At 41.0% G+C, this 17,134-nt stretch overlaps 1 protein-coding gene across 3 annotated transcripts in view; it reads left to right on the plus strand.

Moving 5' to 3' along the window:
• DTNA (dystrobrevin alpha) overlaps nucleotides 1-17,134 on the plus strand; it is a 93,743-nt gene that overhangs the window by 60,220 nt on the left and 16,389 nt on the right. For 2 of the 3 annotated variants that reach the window (XM_035894936.1, XM_035894937.1), the window contains 5 exons: nucleotides 5,827-5,914; nucleotides 8,410-8,507; nucleotides 9,852-9,965; nucleotides 13,285-13,381; nucleotides 14,888-14,905. In XM_035894936.1, coding sequence (XP_035750829.1) covers nucleotides 5,827-5,914; nucleotides 8,410-8,507; nucleotides 9,852-9,965; nucleotides 13,285-13,381; nucleotides 14,888-14,905 — 415 coding nt within the window. Of the gene's footprint in view, nucleotides 1-5,826; nucleotides 5,921-8,409; nucleotides 8,508-9,851; nucleotides 9,966-13,284; nucleotides 13,382-14,887; nucleotides 14,909-17,134 lie in introns of all 3 variants that reach the window. The other variant, XM_035894935.1, reaches the window with a different exon arrangement.

A 17,134-nucleotide genomic window follows, 5' to 3' on the forward strand; every position in this document is an offset into this window, starting at 1 on the left:
CCTTTGGTTTCCCGTACTGCTATTGCAGAATATTTCCCAGGTTAGGAGAAACTCTCAGTTTACTCTTATATGTAGATAAGGCAACAAGCAACTTCTTTGGGGAGGGTGAATGCAATGGTTCTCTGCAGTCTTACAAAATTCACTTCTTCATGTAGCTCCAGTTGAAAATGGGGGTAGTTTGCCATGTAGCTGTGCCCAGTGGAGAAAAGAGTCTGCCTTCATTCGTCTGGATCTGCTTCTCTACTCTGCATCCCACTGGAATGTGCCCATGGGGGAAAAAAAAAAAAAGGCAAACTGTTTTTTTTAGTGAAGAAAATGAAAACCATTTCTTCAAAACAAAAACATTTTGAAGGGGAATTTCATTCCTGGAGCAGCACTTCAGAAGGCAGGCTTACTGAATAACATTTACACTGTGGCTGTGAACACAAGCTACTGGGGGCATGTGTTTAGACCAGTCATTGCCCGCCTGTAATTGAAGAGGGCAGGAGTACACTACCACTCGGTCTGGTTCGTCAGGGAGAAGTAAATGTGGCCCTACCTGCCAGGGGTGATTTACTTGATGCAGTTGTTCAAGAGGCCAGCAAAGAATGGACTTGATTTAGAGTAATTTTTGGCGCTAGGCTACCAATGCGATGTCTGTAATTCATTTAGCTTCAGTTAGATCCCCTTGTGAGTGCTTCGCCTCATCTTGACCATCTTCGTCCTCTAAGTTTTATCCGGTATTTTCCAACCTGTTCCTTCAAGCTTTTGAGCTAACCTCACTGTCATAGCACATTTGTATCCGAATATGCACATAGAAATTATGTGCCATAACATCCTTCAAATTGAATGTTTTTGAGGGATGAATGGAGAGTGACTGATAATGGCCTTAATTGTTTAAATAACCAATGCAAAGCATATTACATAACATCTGATTACTGACATTAAATCAATGCAGTCACAGGATCCTCAACGAGAAACAAATCTCAGTTATTTATTAGATTAGATTTTAACAGATGTAACCAAGAGGGACAGCAGCTTTAGTCATGCATCAAACCATGCTGCATTGCCCTTTTCTGCAATGAGACTGGTAGCTGAGAAAGTGAATGGCTGTATTTTGGTAAACATGAGAAGAACAAAGTGTTGCCATCCTGAAGCTCCTGCGTGAAGCCAGTTTCTAGGAGAGGTAGGTGAGGCCTCTGCAGGAGGCTGAGCTGCTGCATCTCCTACAGCCTGGGGAGGCATCATCAGGCAAAGGCGAACTCCTCTTGCCTGTGCCCCAAAGTGGCTGGATGCAGTTTGTTCAAAACCCAGCCAGCTCTGTTAGGATGGTGCTGAGTTCAAGTTATTTCACCCTGCAGCTCAGCAAGCTCTGGTAACTTGGGTAAAGTACATACTTTTCCATAATCAGGTAGCTTCTTATTTAGGGGATGCTGCAGCCAGCCAGCTCAGCTGTTGTACCTGCCTGCAAAATACCACGCGTGCATACCCACACGTGCCATCACATATTTTCAAGTGGCAGCCAAAGAGGAAAAGAGGAATGATTGTAGCTGGATCTTTATCTGAAAGGAAAACCTACAGAAATACTTTGTGAGCATAATACATAACGTTATCTTGAGAGCTATATAGTAGCATTTCAAAACAAAATGAGGGGGGTTTTGTTACATATTGAGTCAGGCTAATTTATTGTAGCTAATGATCAGTCCAGTATAGCCCAGTATACCTTTTTTTTCCTGTTTTAAGTGTAGCTAGTATTTATATTGGGGTTTTTTTTTAATTAATTCAATTAATTTTCATTGCCTATCTTTATTTTTCATCTGCAATTATTTGATACCACAACTAGAAGTACAAGTTTTCCTTTCTATCCCTCACAAGCTAATAAGCTACTTGAGGATTTTTTTAGACTTCAGTGCTCCAGGGCAAACTAAGAAACAAGAGAAAGACTTAATTCATTATTTATAGTAACTGTATGGGTAGAAAAAGTACCCCTTAGCCAGATATTTTGGTTAGTGTAATCATAAAGTGTGTTTTAGCAGGTAAAAAGAATACTTGATAATTAATTTAGTTCATCTTTAGTGTCTGATTCTGAAAAAGAACTTTAAGTGCAAATAGTTTTCCTTTTTTTTTTCATACAAGGTAGAGGCATTACCTAGTTTTAAATACTAATTCCACATATTTCAGTCTTTTCAGGTGCAGAAGAAAATAAGATAAAATGTGTTATAAGTCGGGGGTTATTTTTGTTCCACAGAAAGCTACTTTCTGATTTTGTTATGTCATGCTGTGTAGTACTGCGGTGACTCATATTTCTGTACTGTAAAAGTGCCATGCATTCTCTGGTATTTTTAAAAATGTTTATTGGGAGGGTGCGCAGCAGCTAACTGCAGCTAGGAGGGTTGGTCGAATCGTCCCTAGAAAGAGGAAGAACATTCACAGACCCACCGATTACAGAGGAAGTGTATAGCCACTTGGCTCCCTTGAACTGAGTTAGTTTTTATGATTATATGCACATACCTTAGTGGTATTAACATTGTGGTGGTAAAATCTTGGTGATTCTGAAGTAAATGGCAAATTACCAGTAGCAGAGGGCTCAGGTGATGGCGCTCAGTTTAAAGTGTCATAAAACCAGGATAATTTTGAGGGCGTTACAGATGAACAATCCTCAGACCGAGGCTTAGAAACGTACCCTTTAATTTGTCAGTATTTTCTATAGTAAGTTATTTATTAAGTGAAAGTTTGTAGAATAAGAGCATGAGAATAAGACCGCACTGATGCCGCCATTGCAATTTTCGCAAGAAATTGGCAGTTCTGACGCTTACCTAACCAGTGGTGAGATAATTTTAAGACCATCGGGGGACATCCATATCACCTATTGCAGGGTGCCTACTGCGGAACAGGCTGATTTGACACATCTAAAGCCTGAGAAACAGCAAAGATCCTCCAGCATTAGTCCTCTGTCCACAGGCTATCATATTTTTCATTCTTTGTCTGGAGTTTTGAGATCCTTCTCTTTTTATGGATCTCCTTTAGACTGTGGAATATTACACAGATCAACTAAAGCCTAACAAAGAAGTCCCATTGTACAGGCAATAAGATTAGATATTCATGCTACATCTGAATGATAATAACTCTGCCAGACCAATTATTGCTAATAATTATAAAGTCTTTAAAGGAAAGGTCACTAATGGAGAAGCAGTATTAAAACCATTGTTTAACTTTTTTAGAAAAAAAGGATCAGCAGCAGGATATTTGTATGCAAAATGTTCGTTTTCTTTCAAAAGGATGCCTGAATCATCCTCTTGAGGGCCCCAAATTCTGCACACATATTCATAATATTTTAAAGCTCATGTGTATTTCACTGCATCGTTGTCCATGAAGTTGCTGAAGTAACACAGAAGTGAATTATGGCAAATCAGAACTCTGAGACATAAAAGTCTTGGCAGTCGAGGCTAATGCTGCTCTGCATACCTCTGTGCTTAATGATCACAGAGAAAGGTACATTCCAGAATTAAATTTATCTCAGGCATTGAAATTTAATTTACAAAGCTTCGGGACCAGTGATTTGTGGCACTCATAGACCAAATTTGACGTGCTGCTACATCTATTTTGTGATATCCACCTACACATAAATATATATCAAAGACATTAAATAGCAAGTAGGAATCAAAAAGCTGCAGTGGCTTGGTTCATTCAGTACAGTCATTGTCTCAGGGGTTAACTCACATCTCGGGACCATGTTGCAGATTGTGTTATGCCAGCAAGTGGAACCATAATCCATTATTTTTCCAGGATGGATAATATGGTTGCACATTGCTGTAAAAAGGAGAATTGATGCTGAATGCTTGCTGTTTTCACAGCCATCTGTTAGGAGGTGATGGTTTAGTCATTATGGAAAAATTAAAAATTAATTATACTGTCATGAAAGTAACCCTTATTACCTGGTTTGCATAATTTTATGTGTCTGCAAGAGTTGCTTGCCCCTTTCTTTCTCTGCATGCCATACAAGGACAGTAAGCATGACTATGTAAGAAGCAGAACTGTATCAATCTAGAAAAATATCTTTAGCTTGGGTCTTTTCAGAAAGTAAATCAGTTATCCCACAAGAATCTGAGTAAGCGTAGAATCAAGCTATGTGTGCAACAAAATAAGTTAAACATAACCAAAACCAAAAAAATCAGTGTTCATCTACCACCAGAAGTCTTATATTTGGTCTGCCACACAAGCTTAGCTTACACAGAACCCTCTGGGTCTGTCTTGTAGCTTTACTGTTTTTCTAAACTTCATGTCTGTGGGCTCACAGGTTATTGTCAGAATGAGAGAAAAATGGTGTTTGTCTCTTTTCCCTTACCTCAGCAAGCCATAACAAATCCACAGGACTCCTAGCTTTAGTTTAACGATCAGTGGATATCAACCACTACTCATCTTTCAGACATAACTTCTAAATCCCAGTGGACTTAATCAAGCCAACCAAAAGATGTGCATTGTAGTTCCCCGAGGTACCTGGGGATATGAAGTCACTGAGAAATTCTGGAGAAATATTTCCTTTTCCTTTTAAAGAAGCTGATTCTTCAAAAGCAGAACCTTTTGCACCAGTGCTATTTTCATCTGCAAGGCTTTTCAAGTTCAAGATACAATTTCTGGCAAAAATCAGAGTAAGATTCCCATGCCCAAAATAACCCTTGTTTTGCACACTCTTTTGAAACGTGAAGCTCATTCGCCAGCAACCAGTCACGTGCCCTGGCGAGCCCATGGGCAGGGAGGCCTGTGCCTGTCTCCCTTAGCCAAAACTTTAGACACTTGCCAAGGGGTAAGAGAAGAGGTTAGGCTTACCTCGGGCTGCGATAGTCTGCAGCCTGACTTGTATTCCACACACCAAAGTGGTGTTCTCAACTCTTCTTAGGGGCTTCATTTTTTTTCTCTTGTATATACTAAAAGTAATGCCATATAGGATTCTAAATCCTGGGATTATCAAGGGTTAACTAAGTCCTCTTCAGATTTCTTTTTTTGTCAGTTTATTAGTTTTGATGGTTCCTCCACAAAGTTCTAAATGTTTAGAGATAGTAAAGGTTCTTACTATATTACCTTTTTCCTGCTCATCTGACTAAATAATAGCCTCCATTTAAAATAAGGACAGCTGGCAAGGGAATAACCTGAGAGAAATATTTGCCTTTGATATTCTAAGGGGGAAAAAAAAAGTAGTAAGATGCAATACTTTAAAGGAATTCAGTGTATTTGCTGTTTAGTTCTTTCACCATTATGTGATTCTCCGAAATCTTACTTGCAAATATCAAGAAACCGAGAATAAAAGAGAAGGTCTGATGATAAATTCCTAGATCAGTAGTTCCAAACTGTGGTCCATGAGGCCTTGGTAAGTGCCCTGCAAAACTGTCCAAAATACTGTTTTCTGTTGCAAATCTGACAAAGCTTCCAAAGTTTTTCTCTACAAACACCAAGGTTCCCGCTAATCCAAAGACTAATCACTCTTCTAGGTGATACGACAAAGCTGAGAAGTAAAACCAGATGCTGACTGGTGGCCCTAACCACCTCTCACCCCTCTTGGGACAGAGTGGTCTGCGAGCTGCATCTTGCACAGCCTTGGCCAGGGGCTGCAGACCGCTGCTGTTTCCCCCTAAAGGAAGGCGCTGCCTGGCCCCTAGAGCTCTTCCTCCCAGGGAAATTATCCTCGCAGTCCTCCCCTTTGCTCAATTAACATCTGCCGTTGTTAATTTGGCGACGTTTTGCTGCTTAAATTCTGTAACGAGGGTGTGTGAGTGGGCAGTGTGACAGAGCGATGGTCTTTTTTACCGTGCATTAACATGTCGTCCCTCCTTCCCCTCCAACCCTGAGCAGCGTGCTCGACAGCGCAAGTCGCCTGGATGAAGAGCATAAGCTGATCGCCAGGTATGCAGCAAGGCTGGCAGCAGAAACTTCTTCATCAGTAAGTGTTTTAATTAAAGGAAGGTACTTTCCTTCTGTCATGTTCCAGGGTCTTGGCAAGATCAGGGAAATTACATCTGACACTCATAATGATTAATGGATTATTTTTCCCTATCCTTTTCATCAGACACTGTAATGCTTTAATAGTAACACTTTTATGCAGTCCATTTAAACTGAAGAACCTACATACTAATGCATATAACCTATATACTAATGCAATGGTGTTTAAACAATTACAGCAAAGGGAATCTGACACCCTGAACTCAGGAAAGACTAGAAAATGTTGTCTGGACTAGCTTTGGTTAAAGGTTAATGATTTACTGCGGTGGAAAAATGGGGTGGTGAATCATTTTACTCTTTAGTTCAAATATCACAGCCACTAGGGCCCTAAGTGCTGAGGATTTTAAAGAATGATCTTCAGTAGGATGACTGCAGTGACCCCCTGCATTAGCCCTGGCTCCCATTTTCATTTCAGAGCAATGATTATTCTGCTCTATGTATCCCAAGATAGAAGGTGACGGCAGGCTAAAACCTCACTAACTATATTCAGGAGTAAGAGAGAATGAAGCAGGAACCTAATCGAAGTATATAAAATCTTAAATGGCACAAATAAGGTCAGCCTAGTTACTTTTTTCCCACCTCAGCACATTTGATACAACAAGGTGCCATAAATGATGGTTAAGTGAGAAGCAGCCGGTCCGGGGTGTCAGGAAGCGTATTTTCACACTGCGGGGTCAGTTGAAAGGGCAAAATCAGGCATCGCTCTCCCTGTAAAAACATTGAGTCACGTTCATCCCAGGCGAAGGCGGTGAAGATGGATCTGCCGCCCCGTGCAGCCGTCTGTCGTGGGCACACGACCTGCAGCCGCGGCGGGGAGAGAGGGGTGCATGGGTCTGCCAGCCCAGCCCAAATCAGTCCCTTCCAGAGGTGTGACACAGTGTTGCAGATTTAAGGCAACCTGTAGGTTATGGTTCTGTTTCTGAAGGATGGTAATTCTTTATGGGAACAACATTTCCCATTAATAATGTCTCTGGGTAGAAACTGGTAGAAATCGGTTGTGTATAACGTGTGTCTGTGATATGGGGGAAAACTTCAGAAACACTATTTAAGTAACTTTTAAATACAGCTGGTTTGAAGGAAAATACTGAATTTCTTGTTGTCATCCATCTGTGCTCTTTGAACAAAAGAGAGCAAAGGAAAGGAGAAGGTTTCTGTATACAGAAATCTTCCTGAGCACAAGAGTGCCACCACATTAGGAGCACAGTGGAAATTTTTAAAGTTTTGCCGATGGTCATTCTGGTTTTTAAGGAACAAAATGTATTAATAACACTGGGGATTCAGGATAAAGCTCCTGCTTCCCCCTGTGTTAGTCGGGGCATCCACCAGCCATGTATCAGTTCTTCTTTGTGCACTGCTCTGCTTTCCTGTGGTTGGAGTGTCAATGGGAAAAATGTACCTGTAGCAGAAAAAATAGTAAATGGTTACAGGTGTAATGTTCCGCCCTTTCCCCACAGACAGTGCTAACAAGGTTAGCACTGAGATGTAGCTTCCTCCTTTTTGAGGTTCCACCTCCTGGAGGAGGAGGTGCCTGGCATCACATAACGTTGGGCTCCAGAGTTACACTTCGCAGGGTTTTTATGGTGAGAAGCACTCCGATCACAGCAGTAACTCAGCAGAGTATTTTTTAATGTCTGATTCTTTCAGGCTGGAGTTAGAAATAAATGGATATCTTTGATAGATGTGAAATTTTAAATGTCTTGCTCTGTGTTGTCATTGATACAATACTGAAACACAGGAGTGTGAACAAGGAAAACAATATTTGGTTATTGCTGATGAATGTGAAAAAAGAGCATAGTCCTAGAGCATAGCAAGCTGTAGTGAGCACTGCCTAGTTTGGTAAGAAATAGTTTAATTCCCACTTCATTTTATTGGGGGAAAAAGGCTTCTGCTGTACCCAAAGGACTGGGGAAAGAGGTTTTCTGAATTATCGTCAGAGCGTATAGAAAAACTTGGCCAAATGGGCCACAGAGCCAGACTGAAAGCTGAGTACAGCTTTCAAACCAAAAGTAAAACCATACTTTCAAGAGAACGAAGCTTCACTGCACGAGAAACACATCCCCTTCTTTTTGGAGAGAGGTTTTTGCTTCAGTGTCTTCCTCTTGTCTGTAGTATCAAAATTAAGAGCCATGCTACAGCAACTGCTTGTGGCAGCACCGTTGCCTTTTACGACTGGTTCAGAGGAAGCTCCTTGAAGAAGCAGTGAATGACAGGATGGTAAACACTGAGTCTTATTTACTCTAGCACTTAGCCTGCTTGTACTAGCAATGGAGCCATACTGGTACGAGCACAACATGGATGCTCTTTTTTTAGTGTAGGCAAGCCTGGTACTGCATTTTCTGTAAGCAGATTTCACAGAACAGATCTGTGTTGAACTCATGGGTGCATGCTGGTTATTCTTCCTTCAATGCAGCCTTCTCCTTTTTTTTTTTACGACAGCAGCAGGGTCAGCAGAGAGGGGCATCAGATATCTCCTTCACCATTGATGCAAACAAGCAACAACGGCAGCTGATTGCAGAGCTTGAAAATAAAAACCGGTAAGCATCCACAAAGTACCTGGTTTTGTTCGGTCCCATATATTATGTATGTTCGTTTGTTTCTTAACATTTTTTACCACCTACTTCTGTGCAATGTGCTTACACATGCTCATACACCTCCCCCTACAAAAAGCAGAGGGTACAAAAAGGTCCACTGAGGATGAGAAAGGCTTTGAAATCCATAGCCACCCTGTGTTTTAATGAGTGTACTGTTCAATGATGTGATATAATCATTGATACTTTACTGTTTGCAGCTGCTGTTTGTTAAGAGTTTAAAAAAAAAAAAAGCCTGTCCTGATTCAAAACCAGATTAACTTTGAGTTTGATCCCTATAACATGAAATGATAAAAGGATCGGTCACGCTGGTAATGTTATGCTCCCCTGCTTTTATTTGTGAAAAAGATGATTAAAGCTCTCGAGAACAGTCTGCCTGGGAAAGGCTTGCAGAAAGGTTAGCAGCAAGTTAGGCTGCTGATTAAATGAGACACTAGGTACAAACGTGACCGAGACCGAGAGAGAGTGTCCAGGAGAAATAGGCCAGCCGATCCCAAAAAGGAGTGAAGCAGCCGAAGATCTGGCCCTAGGTATGAGACTGCCTGATGCATGAAGTGCATGGCAGCAGAGCTCTGCTTTTACTGCCGGACTGTAAAATAGAGGCCAGCCCAGACCAGATGGTTTCCTATTCCAAACTCTGCGCTGCCTTCTGTCAGCGTGTAATGAGCCACCAGCTCCAGTCTCGATTTGTCTTTCAGAGTTTGAGGCTGCCTCCTGACCGTCTGCTATCCAGCACGTTGTAGAGACAAAATTCACAAAGGTTTCAACCTTCTGCTGCGAAGCTTTGTATTAGCCTTTTGACAGCGCTCCAGGACTGGCAAGCCAGTCGTAACGAGTCCTATTAAACTGCTTCTCCATGATTTGTTGACCGCTCTCACGTCTCTACTTACACTAAAAGTGGTTTTTTTAAGTGCTAAATATTTACTCTGATACTCAAGAAGGCTAAAGAGGTTATTTTAATTTTTGTTAAGTTCATGTGGTGTTTGAAATGTTTGTGGGAAAGAATTAGAAGGGAGCAGTTTAATTAAGCATAGAGCTATTTCATGTCTACCTCTGATTTTTGTGGGTCTTGAAGAAATATTTCCCTTTATGGTCAAATCCTAAAAGTTTATTTAAAAAAAATCCAGAGCCATCTCCCATTGCTGAGGGCTTCTTTTGTTGGCTGGAGCCCAGTCATTATATCTATGCTGATGAAGAGTTACATACAATCATACTCTCCTGCAATGTCCAGTGAGCTGGTTTTGTGGAAAAATACTGACTTGTAGTCTTCTCCTTATTCTCCTCCCCAAGAGAAATCCTACAGGAGATCCAGAGGCTGCGACTTGAACATGAGCAAGCGTCTCAGCCCACACCGGAGAAGGCACAACAAAATCCCACTCTCCTTGCAGAGCTCCGGCTCCTGAGGTAAGACCACAGCAGTGAAACCTCTGGCCGTGACTGGGACCAGCCAGTCATTCTCAATAAGAGAAGAAATAAGAGCTAAGCCTGGCTTACGGTTTTGGGGGCTTTTTTAAGTAAATAATACAATGTGTATTTTTTCTCCGTTTTGGACACAGGCTGTAGTCCTAGAAGTAATTAAGCTTATGCTTTAAACAGCATGCATGAGGAATCTCACATATTACTCATCTACATTAAATTAAGCATGTGCATTAGTGTTTGCAGAGTTAGGCCCTTAGGTCATTTGGAATAGGTCCCCGCAGCCCTGTCCAAATGCCATTAATTATATGGGGAAAAATGTTGTTCTGTCAGAACAAATGCTGCCACACAGACTTCTCGTTTATGCTAAAGTAAATACAGAGCTACATGAAAATACAGCCAGAATTAAACGTTAATTTTTGGAAATTTCCCCATGTGTTGAACTCTTGAGGAGAGGTCCGTTCTCTTCGTGGTACAAAACCAGGCTGCGGAATGATCCTCCTTGTCACGTGGGAAATGAGGAGTAATGTCATCCGCAGCAGCTGAAGATGTAGAGGATCATTTCTCCAATTATCCCACCAAGCTAAAAACATTGATATGGATGCGTCTGCATGTTAATTAGGATACTCTACATGGATTTACTAATTGCCATGGATAGCACATTGCAGAAGAACAATTGTCATTGGCCCAGATCCGTAGGCTCCCTGCAAGTCCTGAAGTTCATGTTGTGAGACCCAGACAGAGAATCCAGTAAGAACTATTCAAAACGCTTCATGTGAATAGAGAAGAGAGTGTAAACACTTTCTTTCTAGTGGAACAATGCTAGATTAAATTTTATCCCCCCCCCGTAGAGCAGTTCTTTCATGAGAAGACAAAAGAACATTTTTGGCCACTTAGCTGCTCCTCACACAAGTAATATTTTAGTGGTCTGATTCATAACCAAAGGAAATTACTGTAAGAAATTATGCTAATTTTTTTCTTTACAAATACTGTATAGTTTTATTATTGAGTTTTCCACGCTAAAATATTTTTATGTTTCACAAATAATTACATTTGCTTTCCAATCTGAAGACAAATTAGCTTCTTCAGTTCTATGAGTGATTTTAGTGTGTAATGACTTCTAGATATCTACAGGCAAGTGACATTCTGTGAGATATATCAAACTGACTGTGATGAAAATGTGTACACTGCATAAAATATACCGATAATGTAGCTCCTGTGCATCAAGCCGAAAGTTTATTTTAAGCAGGTTTAGGAGATCAGCTTTCTATGTAGTTGACAAATAAAACTCATTATCCTTAAAAAAAAAAAATCAAATGATTGTGCAGTGTTAGTGGACTGACTACATAATTTTTCCCTCTTTCCAATTTTGCTACACATATTAAAAGCAGAATATTCCTATTTGATTTTCCTGACATGTGATGTCCCTAGGGCAGAGATGCTGAGTTCCTCAATTATGATATCTTTTCTGATTTAATATGCAGTACCAGAGTCAGAAAATAACTTTTAATCTGTGGGTCTGTACTGCTTTGCACACCTTCTTGCCATTTGAAAGGCAAAAGATTGGCTTTTGATTTACTGTGAAATTTTGACACCACCTCAAACTCCTAGACGCTTAAGATGTCACAAGGCTGCTTTTATCATGTGTAAAACAGGACTCGGAACAGCAGCACTGATTTACATCCGTTACCCCACAGAGTTTTGGGGCTTGAAGCAATCAGGGCAGTAGACCAATTTAGTTCATATAATATTAAGAAATGCTGGAATCTGTATATTATGGTGTGGGTACTTGTCCCAGCATCTTTCACTAGCTGCTGCGGTGTGCAGACTCACTGAAAGGAGGTTCCGAGCGCAGCGTTCCTTCACATTACCAGTGCTGTCTTGGAGACAGGTTGGAAAACCCATTACTTCCAAGAACTTACTCTGGAGTACAGTGGCAGAAAAAAATCCAAGGAGCGGCCTGTACATTGCACACTGCTTAGATCCTCTCTCCCCGTAGAATCCATCTAAACCCCAGCAAGAGGTCTGTGCTAGGACCTGCCACTTCAAATTACATGGATAGGGTATCTTATTTTTATTAGCAGTTTCTTAGACTCAGTTGCCTTTGTACAGTTCATAGCATTTCCAGCCATTACATGCCTGGAAAAGAAAAGCGAGCACAGGCAATTTGTAGCAGAAATCAGATTAATCCCCCAGAAGAGTAAATACAACCTGGCAGTGTTACTGTATGATCCTATTATATAGGTGAGAGAGAGCACACATGAGCAATCCTGTAGAAATCAGTGTTGTTTATATCAGTAACTGCTCACTTACAGAGAAGGCTCAAAATCAGGGTTTCATATTTCCCTAAATATAGGAAGTCTTACGGCTCAGGTACTTTTCCATTTAGGATTAAATTGTCATATTTTGTAGGTAGTACAAGGCTAACGACATAGTGTTGTTATGTTATTTGCAACACAGCAGTATATAAAATATACCTAATATGTATATTTTTCAACAGTAATGTTGTTGATTATGTCACTGCCTCTGGGGGGGCAATAATTTTATTTTGTCTTTATATGGGGACCTCTCACACAATTTAGCGACTGAACATGTGCAAGTGCTGAACCCCCGTCCTGTACAGAGGAGCTGTGCAGAATCCAAGCTGTTTCCATTTATGTGGGCACAAACTGGCTGTCACCCTTGGAGGGGCTCCGTATTCACACTGTCACAGGACCCACACTGGAATCCCGAGTCCAAAGAGCTGTTTTCAGGCAGTTATATCTCCTCTATGTGATAGTCTTACTCTTGCTTTCAGGGGAAGAAAAAAAAAAAAAAAAAAAAAGCAAAAGCAGATCACTGTGGTTTTCTGGCTGAATTTCTGAACTCTCCGAGCTTCTCTCATATCTTGCTCTGTTCAGTGCCCCTGCTGTAATTTCCTGTCCTTCAGGGCATGGCTTTAATTTCTCCTGACAGCTAGTGAGGTTATTGACTAGAGAAATCCAAAGGCAAAAATTGCCAGGCGTTCCCACAAGGGAATATAACACAAATTTGTTTGAAGCTCATTTGTTCTTTGGAAGAAGGGTCTGTGTTGGTGTCTGTCTTTTTCCTAATCATTGTATTCAGTCCCGTGAATATTCTCAGTATGAGGGAACTCCCTAGCTTTCATGTAGCCCCATTTCTAAGCACTATGCTGAAACTCATACAGTGAGTTTGCTTTCCCATGGTCTATAGGCATATACCTCCTAGTCAGGCTGGGGAAACGATGCAATTAAACACTGCTGATGCTGTGAGGGATAAGCTCTGATCGGGTCTGCTTGTTTTTCAGACAGCGGAAGGATGAGCTGGAACAAAGGATGTCTGCTCTCCAGGAAAGCCGGAGGGAGCTTATGGTTCAGTTAGAAAGCCTCATGAAGCTGCTGAAGGTAAGGAGCTCCACCTGATACTACCAAGGAGAACAGGCAGAGTGAAGCAAGAGAGGAGAGGGAGGAGATATGACCACAGAATTCTGCAGGACTCTATTTTCCGCCCATAAAATTTGGCTTTGTTTCCTTTCCTTTGTATTTTTGCCTTCGTCTTTCAATTCAGGGGTTTCAAATGATGTTTAGATGTTGTTGCTCCTGTAGTAACACTGCATCATCATTGTCACCTACTGCTAAGTGGAAGGAACATCAGAGACAGGCTCTGATCTATTGAAGAGTTAATATAGGCCTTTAAATAATACTGCAGCATGGTGCCACACAGTCCTGGTTTGCTCTTTTGTAGAAGGATTTGGCCACATCTCTGGATTTCAGGCTAGCAGTCTCTGGATTGGCCATTCAGCAATGTCCAAACCCAAAATATTTTGTGGTCCGGTGTCAGGTGTTTTTAGAGTTTTCTCTGTTGAGGACGTCAAATACAAAAGGAAAAGAATAAGAAAAGAAACAAACTGACACATAAAATGAGTTAACTAATAACTGTGAGAAAAACAACTCAGCACTGTACACTATTACCTACTCCAGCTGATGGTACAGAATTGCTTTTGCTAGTTCCTTTAACTTTGCCCATTCAGTTGCAAGTTTTGTCAGATGTGCCATTTGACAGCTACATCCAACTCTCTGATCTTAGAGATGCTTTCCCACCCACACTTGGTCATTTTCAAAAATACAGAAACATTTAGCATCCTTGTTAAATGGATGAAACATGCCTCATCAGAGGATCTCGGTTAAGAATGAAGATGGCAAAAAGCATGTGCATTTTTAAGGCAGACTTGTGTAAGATGGAAAATGTGTCTTTATTTGCAGAGTCCAGCCCTATTTTACCTGATGTGCCCCAGGACAGATGCCAGAAATTCACTTGGAAGAAAGTGCTCTCAGTAGCATAAGAGTCGGTTTTGTTGTTGGCTGAGCCAGATAAAATGATTGTGCGGAAATTCAGTGCAACTTGGGTCAAATACAGCTCTGATAAAAGCAGAAAGACTTATCACTGAGATCCATTTAGCAACATGCATTTGCATCAAAGGATGAGTTTGACCCTTATGTCATTTGCTGCTCCTCAGGCACAGGCTTCTGCAGCCCCGATGCAGGAATTGGTGGCACCTGAGCAGCAGAGCCCAGGGAGTAGCCAGCAGATTTCTGGGAGCTGGGAGTAGACAGGATACTTTTCACTCTACCTATGAAATTCTGCAGTGCTACAACTGGCAGTCAGGGCTGCCTGCTGTCATTGCACTGCCTGGACAGAGAATTTGGGGTAGGAGGCAACAGTAACTTTCTGCACGCTTTGCACTGTTCCGGAGTTTCAAAGTGGGCAGAGATGGGACCATAACCTAGTCACATACCTTCAACTATCTCAGCTGTGCCTTTGACCTTGTACTCCCAATTTGGCTTTGTTTTCTGTTCTTCACTTACATCCTGGCTAATATCATGTGCTGATTGATCCTCTTTTTTCTTTAGGAAGAAGAATTGAAACAGGTAGTAAGTTCCCTCCTTGCTGGAGGCCTCACTAACTCCTGAATGTGACTGTGTTCATGTGATTTATTTTACTTCCTTTGCTTGAAATGTGTGCCTGTTCTTTTGACCAAAATTAATATTTTGCAATTCTTCCACACATTATTTTCAAGTATCTTGGAGCAACTTTCACAATTAGACATCTTAGCCCTCTAGAAAGTGAGTCATGGCTACAAGGAGTCTTGACCTTTTTTTCACTCTTGTAAATAAGAACACATAAGATATGGAAACAACCACCGAATTGTAGTGAAACCAACCTAGAATATGAATTAAAGAACACTTCTATCATAGATAACATTTTGAAAATGTAATGAGAATTTTGGAACTTTAAAAAAAATATAACTGAGTTTAAATTAGACTGGGACAATGAGTTTGAAATCCCACTTTATCCAGAAAAAGTCAGAGCATTGTGTGCACATCTTAAAGTCAGCACTGATGCTAAGAGTTGCATGAGTCTTCAGGAAAATAATGTAGTTTCTAAATAGCTTCTGCAACCTAGATCAAAAAGGACAGGTATTATATTACTGAATATAAATTTTAGAAGATTTAATTGGTTTGGAGTTTTTTAGTATTGAAATGGATCTTCGAAAGATATCAGGCTAAAAAAAGGCACTTTTCAGACAGCAATCTGATTTATGAGTCCAATAAAAATGTTCCATTTTTAAAAAACACGCTTCCTCTTGCTTTCATCAGCAGAAGTACAGTCACAAGTCTGATGTGTTCTGTCTATGGCAGAGCATGCAGAGCATGCAGAGTTGATGGGTAGTGCCATAAAACTAACATTTTGGCTAACTTTTGTAGAGCATCAATCTGTTGCACCCAAAAAAAAAAAATCTGACCAGACATCGCCTCCGTATAAGGGCTGTCTTCTTGATTCTGCATAACAGTATTAAAAGATCTTCCATTCACAAAAGAGCAGTTTCCAACGTGACAAGAGTTTCCCTACCATATAAAATGTTCAATGGGCAGTGTAAGTGGAAGCACATTTCCAGGCTATTATGAGATATGATTTTTTTCTTCCGAGAGTAATAGCCTCAGTGAATACCAGGTGATGACGCTAAGGAATTACTCTCACAATTTCCATGAAATGATCCCCATTACACTATGCCATTTCATGATCTGTTGAGAGAAACGGGATTAAATTAGTTTCTGGAGGAATTCAATTGGAATGAGCAGCCTGGCAATTCGTCTAATGCTTATGAACTTTCTATTTCTCTCCTGCCCTTTCCTTGAGAAAGGATAATGAGTTCTTCGCATCCTTATCGTTTTGATGAGGCTTTCCCCATATGTCATCCCAGTTCAGTTCCGGCAGAGGGAGCAATGGGCTAAAGCTCCCGTAAAGCCAGTTTTCATTTCTAGTATTTTATCCTAAGCACACATGACAGTTGATAGTGGGAAATCTTGTCCCGTCTAGCAAGGGTTAGCTTAAAATCCATAGCAGGTTGACTAGGGATGGTGAGCTAAATAAAATACACAGAACTTTTCCTAAAAGGCACGAGAACATTGACAGCTGCAACCAAGTACAACATAAAAGCCGAAGCCGTCCACGTGGCCACGGTGGCTGTGGTAGCTCCCCTTTCAGCATGCCTTAGTCCTCAGCTGGTGGGGCTGCCAAGGTTTGGGAGCAATTCAGTCCTCGATTTCGCTGCTGAGATTACCAAGAAGTCACTACTGATTATCGTAGCAGGTTTCAGGCCCTTCGCTCTATCTAGCAAACCACGTTTCTCCTGATAACCACTAAGCAGGAATCCTAATAGCACTCTATTCCCACAAACTTGGGCTGAGGTGGATCTAGGTGGATAAAATATAATTAAACTGTTCACCTCTCTGAAATCAGGCACTCCCTAATATCCTCGTTTCAACTTGCTGTTCGTCAGTTCTGTCTGATACTGCCCAAACAGTATAAAAAGAGAGGGTTTTACTGGATAAGGAACTCCACATGCTTCATCTCCCTGTGCTTCCCAAACAGTTCCCTCCAACGCTGAAAGCTACAGATAAGAGAGCACTGTTTATCATAAAGACAAGATCTCAGTCATAGCTGCAGAACAGGCACAAGGGTAAGCACTGGTGTGCTGCAGCTTTTACATTTCTCTTGTGGGAAAATTCCAGTGAAGAAGTACTGGCAGGCGTCTGTTATTTTTAGTAAATAAAATGCCTATTCTGAAGTTCATTCCTTGACTGTGACTTGACTAT

This window comes from Egretta garzetta, unplaced genomic scaffold, assembly GCF_000687185.1.
Source record: "Egretta garzetta isolate BGI_Z169 unplaced genomic scaffold, ASM68718v1 scaffold35, whole genome shotgun sequence".
Taxonomy (NCBI): Eukaryota; Metazoa; Chordata; class Aves; order Pelecaniformes; family Ardeidae; genus Egretta; species Egretta garzetta.